Raw genomic sequence first — 17,247 nt, forward strand, 5'->3', positions numbered from 1 at the left:
TTTCCTTCCTATTAATAGCAGCGAAAGAGGTATGTGTGAACACTGAAGATGAAGACCTCTGGACATCAGCCAGAGTTAAGCATGCATGTTCTGCTCTCCATGCTGACACCCACACCTCCCAAGCTTCTCCCTAGAAACAGAGGGAGGAGTCCCTTTGTCCTCACAGGCAAACACAGGGATGGGAAGATTACCTCACAGACGCTCTTCTGAAACTGCAGCGCCTTACAGTTTTCTGGATTGGGAATATCAGGGTAGAATGTTTCCTTAATCCTTCAAATAAAGAATGGATTAGATTTAATAACTATCACATATCGATCATGTAACAAAATGTAGGAATTATCTAGCTTGGCTGGAGACTTATTTGTGGCAACGTCAGTGATCACCTGAGACACAAATAGAAGCTCTTCACGCTAGAGCGTCAAGAGGGCTTCAGCGTGAATGTCTATGCTCTAACTAGAAGGCCTTATTTGGCTCATGGAAATGGGAGTAAATAATTTACAGTGATGAGTGTTCACATTAAAACAATCCATTCTATTTGCATTTGTTTGTGTGTGTGCATGCATGTGTGTGTGTATGTGTGTGTGTGTGTGTGTGTGTGTGTGTGTGTGTGTATGCGTGCATGTGATCGAGTATTTTGCTGGTTTTCTCTAGAGATAGAGACTTGCTATGGTAGCCAGGCTGCCCTTAAACTTATGGCACTCCCCCTGCCTCAGCCTCCAAGTGCTGGAATGGAAGCCATGAGTCACCATACCAGGTTAAAAATGAACAGAAAGTATTAAAGTTGACAGTCATGAGTGGTAAGGAAACTGCCTGCTGAGTTGAAGGAAAAAAAAAAAGCTACAATCTCAGATAGAAATTCAACATCAGCGAGAAGATTCTCTCAACACTGTATTTTTATTCTTAGAAGTACTAAGGACACTACTGTTGGGTACCTCAAGGACGGCGACCATGCTGACATGAGTCTGAATGTTCGGCCTTCCAGGACTCTTTTGTTGTTGTTTGTTTGTTTGTTTGTTTTTTAACTCTTGTACTGAAATGGTTGTTTTAAAGTTGGAATTAGTTGCCAAAATAGGTTCTTCTATTTTCAAGTATTACTATTTTCATTTGTAGGCCAGGATTGTTCAAAACACATTCCCTTCTGTCACAAATGATGACATTTTAAAGAAAGTGGAGCCCTTCCTGTGATGACTGCAGCTGTCTGTCCTGTCCTAGTCAGGACAGTTCCTGGATGCCACCCTAGAGCCCACTGCTCTCCTCTGAACCCCTGTCCACTTTAGCCTCACACCTCTCTCTCCCTCCTCTCTCTCTCCCTCTCTGTCTGAGTCTCTTCAGAATGTTCTCCAGCCCCTACCCATGACCCTTCAGGGCTCTCCACAGGGCAGCCTCCCTGCTTGCCTCTTCCTCCCCTGGCCCCCTGTTCCTCTCACACTCTGTAAGCACATGTTCACAGATGTTCATGCTTCCCTGGCCCTCTCTCTCACCCTGCTGGGAGACTCTTAAGAACCAGGCTTGCTTTATTCACAACTATAACCCACTTCTCATGGAAGGGGCATACACTTGGGATAAACAAATGAACAAAAGAACCAATTCTAACGGGCCATCAGGACCCATTTAGATCATTAACTTCCACTTAAACTTGCAGATAGCCACGGTCAATTTATGTGTGAAAATATATTGGAAGCAACTATGCCATTGTGATAAATTATTAGTAAAGACAGTAGGGGGAATGAGCACTTTAACTCTTTGAGCTCTTAAAGAGTTTCAATAAAATGTCATCTGCTTACTTGAAAGGTCAACATTCTAAGTAAAAAAAGCATGTTTGTTCAATTTGCACAACATGACTGCACAATGAAGCTTGTAAAAACAAAGCAGGGTGAATACACACACAGACATCATTACCATTCTCGCTTCCGATAGCAAAGGATGCTTGTCACCACGCCAACAATGACAGCCACGGCCACTGGGATGAGGATGGCAATAATCAATCCCACAGCTGAAAAGAAACCATTATCAATATTGAAAATCACCACTGGAAGTGCTGAGTACAGAAGACACTGATTATTTTGAAGAGACAAAACTCTAACTGATCTAGGGGCACTGAAAAATAGAGCATGATTATTCAATCCTGCCACTGGTGACATGTAGGCCAGCTGTTTCTGGTGTGAGGAGGCGTGGGAAGGGCTGTCCTGTGCGCTCTGGGAGGCTTAGCCACATCCTGGTCTCTAACCATGAGATGCCAGTAGACATCAAAAACATCAGACAGTCAGAAACATCACCAGACATTGGCAAGTTGTCTTCGATGGGATAAAATCACATCCTGTTGGAACACCGGCCTAATGCATCATGGCCTCATGGCCTCGTGCTCCAGACCTGGACATGGACTCCATCCGGGTGGAGGGGAAGCCTGAAGCCAAATGGAAGCTCTCTCATGGTGAAGGACAGCATAGGCTCCCGCCCTTGTCTACTGTCATCTCAGACGTACAAGTGTGGTGTCTTACTGAAGTTTAGAGTGTCTTGTACGCATTTTCCTAGACCAATGAAGATCAAACTAGCATGGAAAATATTTAAACCGGATTAAAAAAAAAAAAGCCTGACTATGCGTTTTGGATTGTAAAACTTGGGTGCATCCCTAAATTAGTTAATTTCTTACATACTCGTAGGGAAGCAGCTTGAAATAATTGACAACAAAACCAAAACCAAAAATATCCTCTCATAGCCTTTAACACTCAGCTCTTCCTGACATAAAAAAGCAATGAACTGTGAAACTTTACAACAGCGGTTCTCAACCTGTGGCCCTCTACCCATTTGGACAACTTCTGTCTCCAAAAATATTAACATTACAATTCATAACAGTAGCAAAATTACAGTTATGAAGTAGCAATGAAAATGATTTTGTGGTTGGGGGTCACCACAACATGAAGAACTATATTAAAGGGGTGAAGCATTGGGAAGGTTGAGAACCACAGAGACCATCTTGGGACAAAGATGCCTGCCGAGTCCCCAGATAAGAAGGACACTATCACTTCAGTGGCAAAGGTGTCTCTAGGTCAGGGTTGAACTTACAGTTTTCCTTGGTCACCACAAACATGCTCTTCTCTGGGCCCAGACCACCGTGTGTATAGGCTCGCAGGACCAGATGGTAACTGGTTTTACCCTGAAGATCAGCAATCCTCAGGGTCTTCTGGGATATGTCAGTGATATTCTTTAGCTTGATGTCAGAATGATCTAAAGCAAAGGATATTCTCACTCATCCTAAGGTCACTTTAAACTCAGGGATATACAGCCAGACACCCTTAGGAAAAACATCTTTGCTGCTGGCCACGCCCAGCCAAAGATCTGGGGCCACATTCAAGTTCTTTCCCTGCCAGTCAAAGCTTCTAAACTCTGGCTTCTCTCTGACTCTGCAAGGGGACAGCATGGCTTGGCTCCTGGTGTCCTCTAAAATTTTCATGTATATTTGTTAGAACAATGCCTGCCATACAGCAGGCACTCCATAAAAATCACTTTCCTGTCTGTGACTAAGAGGAAACCCTGAAACTCACAGGCACACAAAAGAGACCCTGCAGAAGCAGTGGCAGAGGCCTGGCAGGGCAAAGGTGCAGAGCAGTAGACATGACCTCAGTCCTTACGGAAGGACCCACGTGGTGGGAAATCTCAAACACGACACAAGGAGGACAGGGTGCCTTTGGGTCACTTTGAATGGAAGGGTGAAAACCGTTTAACTGTTTTACTCATAAAAGTCTTGACCAATATAATGCAAAATGAGAGTTTAACGAGCCAAGCCATGTATGGAAACAACCACTCCCCAGCCCCACCCCTCCCAACTGGCCCCGCCCCTGGTCCCGCCCCAGCCCCAGCTCCCTTCTGGCTGCTCCCACATCTTTCCCACAGTGTGAGGCCTTCTTTCTTCTAACAGAGTCCAGTAGAGGCAGTAGAGAGGAAGAAAACACTTGCAGCCCTGCATGCCTAGAAAAGTCTTCATTCTATTCTGGTACTGAGCTGCAGAGTACCAGGGTGCAGAACTTTACACTGAGGATAACAGCATTTTAGAGACATTTCTGTGGTTTCTGTCAGTTATCTGCTGACAGGGAAGTCTGCCGCCATTTTGATTCTAGGTCATAATTGGGGCTCTGACCCCATTTTTTTTTTTTTTTTGCATTTTCTCACCTCTTTAGTTATTAAATATAAAACCATATTAAAAATGAATAATATCTTATGGTGTTGGATCATGAAACACTAGTAAGAAGTGGCCACCATTCGGTGGGGCTTATGAGGAAAGGATTCAAAATAAGCGATTTTGACTTTTAAAGAATTTACATTCTATCTATAGTATTCTCTTTGAGATAGTTTTGGAAACTGTGTTCAGCTGTGCGGCAGCCCTTTCTTTCCTGTGTGACCAGTGGGAGTCTTTTTTTTTTCCTTTATACAGCACAAGAACCCGAGCAGTCATTTACTTACTTGTCTCCAAGCTCCTCGTCTTGGTCTTAGGTGTATCTCTCTCTCCTTTCTGCAAGTAAAATAAATACCCTCTTAAGAAGCCCCGGAGCTCTTCCACGGGGATGTCGTCCCATTTTACTAATATGGAATCCGCAGACGTATCTTCCACGGTAAAATTTGGTGCAACGATTGGAGCTGTCAAAACAAACAGTCGATCGCTGAAGGCAGGGGAGTAACTGCTCCTGAGACTTCTGGCTTCAGCAACAACTAATCTTAGAATTAAACTGCACTCTTTACTCAAGCACGGACGCCTCTGATGGCTAAACAACACTTCTATGCTAATAACCAGGTGGAGGTCAGGGAACAACCACAGCCTTTACACAAAGCAGGCATCCAGGGGATGGCCTGTGTCACATCTCTTAAGTGACTGCTCAAACAGACTTCAGGAAAACTCCCCTCTCTGCTGTTAGTCCTGAATAGATTTCCAAGTTTTTAAGCTTCTGTCAACACAAATCAAGTATGACAGCCATGATATAACTTTCTCAAGTGTCAAGACTGAAACTGAAATCAACAAGCAGGTGGGGGGGTATGTGATTAAAATTTTTCATAAATTTGGGATAGGAATTATTTTATCTTCTTTGATCTAAACAACTAAATTCAGTATGTTTTTGGAGAGTAACTCTTGCTACTTGCCCATTTACAAGTTTTCATGTTAGCCAAACTTTAAAAGAACTCACCCACTTAAACTTACCTAATTCTTCTATGTATCCAATTATAGAGCGTAACAGTTGGTATCCCTGATTAGTGCACCCATAGAGGTAAAAGTTATATCTTACTCCCGGCTGAAACTGATCTGTAGGATAAACAAATCAGTGAACCTTCATAAGTCCATGTGGGTAAGCAAGAATATTTATCTTAGAAGCATAAAATTTATAACACACTAAAATTTCCATAGCTAACTACAGATCTATTATAAAAATATATTGGGTTTTTTTTTTTTCAAAATTGGTAAACATTTAGGAGTATTAAGCAAACCATGAACACCTTCATAATAATGAAAAGATCGTGGGATGACTTTTTTTCGAAGAGACAAAGGTGGCTGAGGCTGACATCTTCTTGCCTCTAGGTCCTACCAACCAGTGAGCTCGGTGCGCTACTGCATGGTCCCCATGTGCTAACAAATGCTTTCTGGCTCCTATGTAACACCGTGTTTGGGTTGGACAGAAATGATGTTTCCCCTCGTCCCAGCACTAGAACCCCTGCTCAGCTTGAAGCTTCAGGGACAACGGAACCAGCCTTCAGCATTTGCTTCCCTTTGCAACACTCACTGAGCGAGGGACACACAAGACGAGTCTGAGGTTTTTTAAATTACTTTTTTAGGTTGACATGAAAAATGGTGAGCTTCATCATGTCATCTTCACGCAGATGTCCTTACACTCCAGTCCTTTGTCACTCCCTTCTTTGTGTGGCCCCCACCCCCCACTTCTAGTTGATTCTCTTTCTTCAACTCATGAAACATCTTTTAATGTCTCATCAGATATGTAAGACATGAGAAACACAAGAGATGCACAAAGCCCTTCTCAACACGGAGAAGCTGGCCAAGCTTGGGGAAGACACCGGGCAAGAGTAACCATGATTCTCATGTAGTAAGTGCAGGGTCTTAGAAGAAACACTAATCAATTCTGAGATCAGAAAAAGACCCTCAAAACGCTCTTTGAAGATGACTGTGGAAATCAGCAGGGGGCTCACTGGAGGATGACAGGGCTTCATAGGTCCTAACAGTGCAGGAGGTATCCATTTCTGGGTGAAACATATTCCAGTGTGGCTCATACAGTGCTTAAGCCACATGCCCAAAGAACATCTGAACCCCAGAGGCCAAAGTGAGATGGGCAGCCTCAAAAGTCACGTGACCTATAAAGGAAGTCTGAGCTTTTGTCTCTCGCTAACTTTTCTCCCTATGCTATTTTTTCTGACGTGTTTGCTCAGTGCTTCCAGGTACTAAGTAAATACTAACGGCAAGTCCCAGTCAGCCAAGTGCATTCAGTTGTGTGCCTTTCTTTCACTGGGCGAAATGATAGATATACTTAAGGTTATGATTTCATACTACATGTGAACCCATACCTCATTTTATGTTAAAATTACATGTCACTCAAAAGGGCCTGATGGGTGATGAAGATATCCTCAAAGACAGCAGAGGGCTGAAGGAGAGGAAGACCACATAAAGAGAAGGACAAGGGAAGGATTCAGCACAGAGGCTCAGCAGGCAGCACGGACATCCCCAGCCTTCCAAGGCCTGGAGTAGTTCTGCAGTGGAATTCTGCTATTGCCTCCTAACTTTGTGACCCAGAGCACTTTCCCAAGTCTTCTGCGCCTTTGTTTTCCGCTGCTACTACAGAGAACCGGCTTGTGCACAGTGGCAGCTGTTACAGCAGCTTCTCCCCATCCTGAGGGATCCCAGCTACAACTTGTTCTCCCAGAAACACTGCCTGCAGCGCCCTGTCCAAGAGCACCCACTTGTTCTGCAAGCCCAGGAGGGAAAGGAGAGACCATAGGCTCAGGCTCAGTCAGGTCAGTCCCACAGGAGAGGACTCGAGGGCAGGTTTAGGGAAGAGAAGGATGGCGGTGGCCAGAGGAGAAAGGGAGCCCCTGAGAGGACCACCACCACTTCAATCAACTGCGGAAGTGCTCTAGCAGAGCGGAGAGACAGGTCAACTCATCTGTGGTTAATCACCGAGTGCAGTCCTTTACTCCTCAACAGTGGAAACAGCAAATGAGCAGAACCTGTCTTAGAGAGGGAAGCAACTAGGGGCCCTTTACTCTCCAGCTTGCTTCACCAACACAGAAGAAAGAGCCAGTAGCTGATGTCTCTAGAAGTATTGCGACCTACAGGCCCACTACTGGCTCAAGAAAAACCCCAAAGGTATAGGCTCACACTGGTTCAGCAGAAGGCATGGTAGCCCTGCAGGAAAGGAAGAAGCCACTTCCAAAGGAGAAGCAGGGTTGGTCTGAAAGATCCAAGCCTCACTGGGTGCCACACTTCTCAGGATGCACCTATCAATGGTGACTCACTTGCCAAGACTCACAGGCTCACCAGCAGACATGCATTCGATCGAAAAGCTGAAGCCATCCCATGAGTTACCCTGTCTCCTCACTTAGGAATGTGTTGGTGGTGGCTTTGAGGCTTCAAGGACCCAAGTCCTGGACAAACTACCGAAAAGGGACAGTAACTTTACTGTCTTTGTTGTTCAGAAGTGTGTTCCCGAATTGTTTCATCTTTGACATAAGTTTTACTCCTATTGAAGTCTATTTTATCAATATACCACCACTTATGCATTCCCTTGTTTGCTGTTTATCAATTTTCAAGAGTACAAAGCTAGCAAGAACATTTTCAGAGCTGGGTGTGGAGAAGCACACCTTTCATTTCCACAGAAAAAGCAGCCAGATCTCTGAGTTTGAGGTCCTACCTCAAAGAACAACAACAAACCCCACTATTACTCAGATACAAATCTATGCTGCTCTCTCTGATGACCTATCCGAGTGCATTTCTGGAAAAGGAATGCCCAGTTCTAAGGGTAAGAGTCTTCTCTACACACATGCCACAGTTATACCAAATTAAATTAAAGCAGGTCACGCCTGCCATGGCATGTAGTAACATCTGTGTGGCTTTTCAAAAGCCCCCTTAAAGGCCTCAGAGAGCCTCGGATTCTTACCAGACTCTATGACAGTCTCAGTGCTGTTTGAAGGAACCTTTATCCAGTCCAGGAGGCAGGGCTCAGTCAGAGACGAGTTGCACCATTTAATTACATAGTCACAAGTCATGTTGGGATTGTGATGCCAGGTGAGGAAGATCTTGTTTCCTATCCCAACTGCTTGCTCTACGGTGATGTCATCTTCAGCAAGAAAAGAAAGGTATTTGATTGGCAGTCAAAGCGATACCAGAAGGCAAGCCTCAAGAAAATGGGCAGTAGTTATAGAAGTTACTTCACTATACACAAATTTCAAAACAGTGGTTAAACTAGGTAGCAATGTTTAGCAAAGAAGTGACATAGTAACTCTCTTACTGGAATAACTATAGCGTTTACCTCAGAAAATAAATCACAAATCTGAGGAGAAAGACATATAGTGGGGTCTAGACTGGCTCTGGGGTGAGAACCCAGAAAGTTTGGGATGGTCATGTGGAGAGAAGAAGGCAGGAGGCTGAGGAAGGACCAGGGGACAACTAACTCTCCTCATCCTAGGTGCACAGAGCTCATGGGAAAGGGAGAGGCACAGCATGTGCAGCTGGAGCATCCAAAACTGAAGAGCTGGGCATCTGCTTTCCAGGACTCCTGCATCCAGGGCCCAAACGCTGGGCTGAGGGGACTCTCTAGGGGCAAAGCCATTAGGTTGGATGAGCAGTGTGGGCAGAGGCATTTTCCAGAGACCATGAGATACTGGGGTTGGGGGTCAGGGTTTGGTGCACACACTGGGGAGTGAGAGCAGGCACTGCTTGGCTGTGGGAGTTTCACTTGTCTGTTCTGTTGGACCTGGGCCTAAGGGATAGGTGAGGATGGAGGTGAGGTATGGGGAACAGAGTGGAGGGCAGCCCAGCATGGCCAAGAGAGACAGGGGAGTCTCCCACGGACACAGGAGAGAAGAATGACCTCTTCATTTAATCTATACTTAAGGGTTTGGTTTAAGGGAAAAAAAAAAACCCAGCCACATACAGGAAAGATTTCCAAATGAATGTGTGTTTATAATGCAGCTGCTCCTGAACACAATCTGAGCACCTGTTGGACGTAAGACAGCTTTTTTTTGGCTCAATGCGATTACAAAGCCGTAATTTCAACTTGAGCTGAAGCTCTGGGAGAGTTGTGGGCCTGGTGTAACTGTAGAGCTAAAACCACAGTTCCAGCTGTGAGTCACCAGGGCCACTCAGAGCAGGTAGCCTCAGAGTGCTCCAGTTAAAGAGAAAACAAAAACAGCTGCAGTCTGCAAAAGCACTGGTACAAATGAGGGGCCATTAGACACCCTGCTCTGACCCCTGCTTCCCTGCACCGACACACCCTCCGATGCCTCGGTTTAGGGCTGTGCCTAGGTCTGGGCGTATCCAGTCTTTGAAACAACCCTGCTACGTTCCTTTCCTGCCTCTTAATTCTCTGTGGTCACTGCCTAGGACAGACAAACAAACCAGGTCAGTACTAAGAAATAAGAAACCACCTCAACAGAGCACCGAGAGAGACACTCACTCGGGAAACCTAACTAGACTTTTCCTTTCTGTCAGAGTGCACTTGCAAAAGGTTCTTTGCATACAGAGGAAGCAACTGGAAGAGGAGAGGGAAAAGGCGTTTAAAACCCCTGACTCAGCATGGGATCCAGCTATGCAGAAAGAGGAAAGGCTAGCAGTGGGTGTGGGGATAAATGAAGGTCATCCGAGGATAAAGATGACCACGTATGTTATGTATGTCTGTGTTAAAGTATCCAGTTCACTAGTTTGTGCAATGAATATAGACTAATAAAGACTATGTAAAAGCCGAGGAGGAATGTGGTATGCTATTGGCGGGCAATCTGCACAATTTAGAGGAAAACAAATTTTTATATTACATCATGTGGATTTTTGTTTTTCAAAACCCTTATTAAAAATCTAACTTAGCTTTTAGAACGGCTTTAAAAAAAATTAATGAAGAATTTCTGTTCAGGGTTTGGAGGCTGGAAAATCAGGAGTTCATGGTCATCTTTAGCTACATAGCAAGTTCCAGGCTAACCTGGACTATATAAGACCTTATCAAAAACAAAACAAAACAAAAACACGCACAGAGGAAAAAAGTATCAGTTCACCACAAAGCTGCCAATTAAAACAAGTGTCTTCTTTCCCCGCCCAATAGGCTGCAAAGCTAGACTGACAACCAAAACTTACTCTTGAAAAAAAACTTCTAGTCTCTGACCAAACATTTAAGCATTTCTTCCTTAGAGTACTGTCCACACCTAAAATATTTCTTTCTCTTCAACAAAGTAATTGGATATTGTAATTATTACCTAACATACAATATAGGCTTCAAATCAATCCTGAGGACATCTGGGAGGCTGAGGCAGGAGACTGCCTGTTCAAGTCTGGCATGATTATCTAGTGTGTTCAAGGCTAGCCTGAATCACATAGCAAAATCTTTTCTCAAAACAAAATAAAAAATACTACTGGCTGCATCCTTCATTGGACAGCAGACATTCAAGTACTTGGTCCTCTATTTGCATAACATGCAAAATATATGCACAATATGCAAATCATGCAGGAGGGGCAGGATACTCCTCCCATCAGGAAAGCTGCTACCACAGAGTTTCCATTTCCCTGCTCCTGAAAGTTCTCCCAAGCACTCACCATTTGGGATTTCCATACTAGCTATTTTCGAAGGTGGTGATGAGCCAGCAGAATTTCTTGCCACCACACTGATGATGTAGTCATTTTTATTAAGCTGTATCACTGCTCTGTGTTGAGGATCAAGGATCTCAGAAAGGGACTGTGTCTCCTCGTTTGATGAACATGATACATTGTAGGAAAGTATTTTTCCATTCGCTTCATTAATGGGTAAAGGCTATGAAAAACAGAGAAGCAGACTCTGTCACAGAAACCTGAGAAAAACTCTGAGGCCCAGGGCTAAGTTCACAATAAATGGTGACAGGAGAATATGAAGCCATCAATCATGTGGAACTCTTGATTTTAAAATCCCGAAACAAGGTTCAACAAAAATGGAATGAGATACTGAAAAAGAACTATGCTTAAAAGTACACAAAAATTTAAAAATTAAGAAATGTAAAACAATGTTTATTTTTATAGTTCCAGAAGCAAAAATGTAAGACACTCGGCCTGAAGGAGTAGTCTATGGAGACGAAGCAGTGTATGGGGTTCTCACACGAGAATTCTTTTCTCCTCTCACATACCACGTGACCGTTACAGAAGCACTGGGAAATACACAAAAATTCAAAGAAGGGTTGGCAAGAGGTTCAGTAGGTAAGTGCTTGCTCCCAAGCCTGAAGATTTAAGTTCAGTCCCTAGGCCCCACAAGGAAGAAGACCCAACTCCGGTAACTTTTCGAACGTTACACACGCGTGTGCGTGCACACACACACACACACACATTCATAATGGCCTCTCAGTGCCTGGGGAATCAGGAGTGATGGGAACATGAGGTTGGGAGATGGCAAACTTAGCCAGTCTGGGAAGCCTTGGGTCCCTGTACACAGTTCTGTGCCACTGTATCTTACATATCATTTATCAGTGCAGCTGACCAAGCAAGTAAAATTCAAAATAGTCACCAAATCCAAGTTACTGCTCATATGTTAAGTACTTAAGCAAAATAAAAATCTTTATGAATCCCAGGAAACAACAGATATTTACCTTCCAGTAGATGAGTAAGTTTTTTCCATCAGAACTCCACTCTCTCCAAGTATCTGGTCCCTTTGAAGGAGCTGGGAAACAGATTCCTAAGTTAGACTTTAGAAGCAAACTGCAAGGCAGGGGACAGTATCGGTGACTAAAACAGAGGTGCTTGAAACTTTACCCCAGGGTATCTGCAATTCCCCATAAAAGGTGGCTTCCATTTAGAAAGTGGTTCAACAGAGAAATGCTAAAGTGAAGCTAGCCTCTCAGCATCTACAGAGCCTCAGGGCCATGCGACTGCCGATCCCTGTCACCCCTCCCATCCCCCCCATTACAAATCAGTCACAGCATCACTTCACTCACTGGCTTCTGTGGTTAAATGTCGCTTTTCATTACTCCACCTGCTCCACTTCCAGAAAGTCTCGGAAGAACAACGAACCCGGAAGGAATATATAGTGTATGGATTTAATTTGTCCACAGCAACATGGTAAGTTGAATCCTCAGCTCCTCTCATTGTGGCATTCCGCTGTTTGAAAACAAGTAAGCATACATTGGTACTTATGTGTATGAATACGCCATATGCCCATACACGCTATAGCCTGGGGTATAAAACCATTCTATGCTTGTAACATGAATCAACTGAATGTTATACTAGTTTGCGATTACAGCAGCAGGGTTCATCATGTCTGATTCTTATGAAATACTACATTAGGAGAATTATGCTCCATGGTGAATGAAAATGAGTATAAGGCCACTCTTAGGTAGGAGAAGGAGAAGGAGAAGGTTTTTATCATAGATATGAGGGAGAAAATAGCTAGAGGCATCTGGAAGAGTCCAGACTGAACATGGCCAACAGAATAGACTGGGCCAAGGAGGGGCTGTGGGTGGAGCAAGAGACAAAGAGAAGGAGAGCAAAGAGAGCAAAAGCCTGTAGCCAAGATGGCTGAGTTACACAGGAATCAGAGAACCCGGGGGAAGGGGAAGGGAAATTGGGGATGGGGTGCTGTGGAGAGATTTAGGGTAGGGGGTGTATATGCCAGCCAGGAGTAAGGTCTGAGGGAACCTAGAGGCTAGCATAAACCTTGATATGCTATTAGGCACCTCAAGCATACGTTAATGGAAGAGCCCTACCCATGTTCTTTCTTGCCAGAGATCAGGAAAATGACTCCTTTGAGCAAGTAGGGACTATCTTACATAAGTCCCTGAGAGGATGCTGGCTTTCATCTAAATGCCAGACTTTAGGAGAAGGAATTTCTTGGGACCTAACACATAGTAGTCAATTAAATACTGGGATGCATTTTTAATCTAATTATTAGATCTAAATGATTATGGTCAGTTAGATGATACAGATGTTATTTTTTTGCTAATCAGTGAGTAGCCAGTGACCATAAAACTTTAACACAATTTGGTAATTAGAGACAAGCTTGAAGATTGAGTGCCTTATTCCAAGGAGACTGGGAATCATCCTGGAGGCCAGTGGCATGGTTTATGCAGCTGTCACCTAGGGCCTCTAGTATGTACTGAACATGTAGCAAATGGACAAAAAATTTAATTACTATAAATAAAGTTAAAATGAAGCAGTTTTATACAAATCTGAGGATGAACACGCCAGGAATCTCTTGAGCACTCAGCTGCTCATTACAAAGTGGCTTTTCAGGTCAAACTGTGTACTTCTGAAAGCTTGTACAGAAACCAGTGAGTTTCCAAATTAACGTTCAGCTACAGTACCATTTACTTCAGGGTTACCACAAATTACAGGAAGGTACAGTGTAAGTCAATCTAATTATTTAAAATGTATTATAAAGTCCTGTTTTGACTTTATAATTACCAATTTCAACTTGCTTCTACTGATGCACTTAATAATTTAAAGTGCCCTTCTACTCTCCTGTGCCAGTTAGTCAAAGGCTACAGTAAGAGATACTTCTTCATTCACAAACTTAACGAGTACTGCGTACATGCAGGCATCCCACAGTAAGCCTGACAACATTCTGAACAGCAGAAGTTAAACTTGTACTCTTTACTGTCCAGTAACTAATGCTCAAATGTAAATGAAAATGCTGCCATGTGTCAGGTCTTTCTTGGTTTGGTGAATCTCTGTAATAAATGTTTGGAGAGTGTTTAATGCATATACATATATTTGCTTAACTATGTTTGAAGCTGGGTGTTTTATTCAGAACAACCATAAAGAAAGCTATGAGAGAATTTTACTTACCACTTCTTTCTTGGAATTAGCTTTACAAATTTCAATTTGACACACAAGATTAATCTTTGTAAAATTTCCTGGCAAATACCAAGAAAATGTAACAACTGTTGAATTGATGTCCTTCACTTTCAACGAGATAGGAACATGAGGAGCAACTGTAAATAGAATTACAAAGATTAATGCCTTTATACCTTTAAGGGTGGAAAAGGTCTCTCCTAGTAAGATAAACTAGAAGCGAAGTATATATGTGTGGGAGAGGAGCAAGGAGGTATTATTAAGGCCAACAACTAAGACGGTCTGTGCGGAACCATGGACCTATTTGCTACTGTTAATATCATACCAATGACCTTAGAGAACCAATGTGCTCCAAGTGCTTTACCTAGTGTTGAGGATGCTAAGAGGTGGTAGGGTCAAGGTGCCTTTAAGAGATTTGTGTATACACTGGGAATGACAGATACAGAGTAACTGACAGCCACACGTACTAGGGGATTTTGTGTGTGTGTGTGTGTGTGTGTGTGTGTGTGTGTGTGTGTGTGTGTGTGATAATGATGCTGTCTGCTACAGGAATTCAGTATGGCTCAGGATGGCAGAGTCTTCACAATGGCTGCAGACTCTGAGGTGCAAAGGAAAAGCGATGTACACGGGAAAGAAGGGAAAGACTCGGGGCAGACAAACACAAGCAAAACCTTCAGCTCTAGTGTCACCGTCTGACTCTGAGATGAAACAGAAAGGAGGATGACAGGATGAAGCGACAGATAGAAAGGAGAAACCAGAGATGGCTCCCGAGCACTTCACATGCTTTCAGCCAACCGGATGACAGTTCCCAGCACCCACACGAGGCCTCAGCTCACAGCCACTTCTAACCGGAGCTACAGGGGATCTGATCCCTTCTTCTGGCCTCTGCGGGTACTGACATAAGTGGCACACTTAGTACCTACATACCCACAGAAATAATACAAAATAAAAATTCTTTTTACAAAGTGATGAAAAAAAAAAAAAAGGCAATGGGACCCTTTACTGTCCACTTGTCAGACTGGTGACAAAGCCCTTGCTTGTACCCATGTGTCTCTGTGAGGTCTCAGCAGGCGGCAGAGCCTAGCATGGCCTTAGTACACTGGGCTGGTGGAGGGACAACCCCCAAAAGACTATACGTATCTTATTTCTATTCTAAGCTATGTTTCATACTGGTGGAAAAAAAAAAAAAAATCAGAGCTCACTGGCACACAAAGAAATGAACAAATTAGCATACAATTTAGATGTCCCTCAAGGATATTATCCTAAGAAATGCCGGCTTCGAATGGTTCCATTGTGTGGTTTCACTTATAATATACTTCAAATGACAAATGGGGTGAAGGACAGGTAGCTGGTTCAATCTGACAGAGGCAGTTATGGGATTCATCTGTGTAAAGGTTCAGGTGACCGCCGTCACAGTTAAAACATATTCTGCTCCGACAGCACGAAGGAAACTTCCCCATGTGGCCCCTTCCGCGTGTTTAAACACACATTCTAGTGAATAGTAGCAATCCATCTAGATTACTAGCCTGGTGAACAATACACACCAGAGTCCCAGCTCTGGTGTTAGTGTCATCGCTAAGGAAAGACAGACGGATTCACAGAGTTGTGACTCACTATTTTTGCAGTGACTTTTGAGTCAAAAAAAAGTATTTTAAAGTAAATGTTGTCAAGAACTGGGCCAAAAGCCGGGCGGTGGTGGCGCATGCCTTTAATCCCAGCACTTGGGAGGCAGAGGCAGGCGGATTTCTGAGTTCGAGGCCAGCCTGATCTACAGAGTGAATTCTAGGACAGCCAGGGCTACACAGAGAAACCTTGTCTTGAAACCTCCCCCCCCCCCCAAAAAAAAGAACTGGGCCAAAAAAAGTTCAGAAATCACAAAGCTATATATAGTTTCTATCTAAATGATTCAAATTTTTATCTCATCTCAAAAAAAAATGGTCAAATTAAAAATTATTCATTTTAATTATTTAAAATAAAAGTTATAAATAAATATATTAATTAATTAATTATAAGATTGGAAAAAAAAAAAACCTCCAAAGAAAATCAACAGTAAACACTAATCTGCACGTCACTTTTTGGGAGTGCCAAGGTATGGCATGTGTTATTTTTATTGTGGTTATTTATAGACTCTGGCCTGCAACAGTGGCTCACCTCTTTCAGTTATGTTGATGACTACTGCTGATTCTGCTTGTCCCAGTGGATTGCGACCAGTCAGGGTGAAGTTATGCATTTCTTGGTCAGGAAGCATTTGCAAGCTTAACCAATAGGTTTCATTTGCAAGTTCTTCAAACCTGTGAAATACTGCCAATTTTCCTGAAATGCTATCAGTTAAAAAGAAAAAAAATTCAAGATAGTAAGACGTAAATATTGTGGGGAAAAAAAAAAAGCATGAGCAGATTTCTACTGATCTTTATAAAAAGTCTGTTTTTAAATTAAAAACTGATCACAGATTCATAAAACTGTGTGTGATATAGAAAATAACCAGACATAAACCACCACCTGGACAGACTATCTAAGGCTTTTCCTTGTAGGCACAGGAGAGAGAAGGCACAGAAGTGCAGATGCATGCGGGCCAACTATAGCTATTACGGTATATACGGTACCAATATAGAAATGTGCCAGAACACTCCTGTGTTACAGTGCATACAGTACCAATACAACAAGGTCACTTGCATAGTGGGAATGTGCCAGGACACTCCCCTGTGTCACTCAACAAGTCCTTCCAAAGTTTTTGCCACCAGTACTCTTTCCTGGTTAACATTACCTTTCAAATAAGGTGTATTCTGTATTTCGTGGGCCCACCAGTCCTGTTATCCTTCCTGGATTCCAACTACATATAATCTCTTTTAAGTCATGGGTCTCACAGCTCAGTTTCTGAGGAACATCAGGTGGATCTAACAGGAAGAAGAAAAACAAAGGGGTTACATATGTCTTCCTCCAATCTACAGTTTTATGGTTGTGTTAAGTGAGATTTTGCATAACTCCCTTAAAACAATTTGCTGTTTACACATTTCCCTTTGGAATAGTGCAGAAATCATCACTGTTTCTCCAAGATGTGCTATTACAGTTTGTATTGCATTTGAAACAATGTATTAAGACACTCTGAGGACTCTCAACTCAGCTCCTGTGCAAATTCCCAACAGCAATTCGAGAAATGAATTGCTGTTTTTTTCCTTAAGCTTGACTTCAAAGACTTCTAAGTTAAGTCCTCAGAACCTGCAGCTTGAAACTGCTACCATGTC

The 17,247-nt window shown here is 43.1% G+C and overlaps 1 protein-coding gene across 5 annotated transcripts in view; it reads right to left on the reverse strand.

The window, feature by feature from the left end:
* Lifr (LIF receptor subunit alpha) overlaps nt 1–17,247 on the reverse strand; it is a 113,183-nt gene that overhangs the window by 7,060 nt on the left and 88,876 nt on the right. For all 5 annotated transcript variants that reach the window (XM_076916141.1, XM_076916140.1, XM_076916143.1 and 2 more), the window contains 12 exons: nt 16,770–16,899; nt 16,157–16,326; nt 14,000–14,145; nt 12,151–12,313; nt 11,806–11,876; nt 10,790–11,003; nt 8,148–8,327; nt 5,189–5,290; nt 4,459–4,632; nt 3,064–3,225; nt 1,900–1,993; nt 192–270 (listed from right to left, as the gene is read on the reverse strand). In XM_076916141.1, the coding sequence (XP_076772256.1) occupies nt 192–270; nt 1,900–1,993; nt 3,064–3,225; nt 4,459–4,632; nt 5,189–5,290; nt 8,148–8,327; nt 10,790–11,003; nt 11,806–11,876; nt 12,151–12,313; nt 14,000–14,145; nt 16,157–16,326; nt 16,770–16,899 (1,685 nt within the window). The remainder of the gene's footprint in view (nt 1–191; nt 271–1,899; nt 1,994–3,063; nt 3,226–4,458; nt 4,633–5,188; nt 5,291–8,147; nt 8,328–10,789; nt 11,004–11,805; nt 11,877–12,150; nt 12,314–13,999; nt 14,146–16,156; nt 16,327–16,769; nt 16,900–17,247) is intronic.

Source organism: Arvicanthis niloticus, chromosome 19, assembly GCF_011762505.2.
Source record: "Arvicanthis niloticus isolate mArvNil1 chromosome 19, mArvNil1.pat.X, whole genome shotgun sequence".
Classification (NCBI taxonomy): Eukaryota; Metazoa; Chordata; class Mammalia; order Rodentia; family Muridae; genus Arvicanthis; species Arvicanthis niloticus.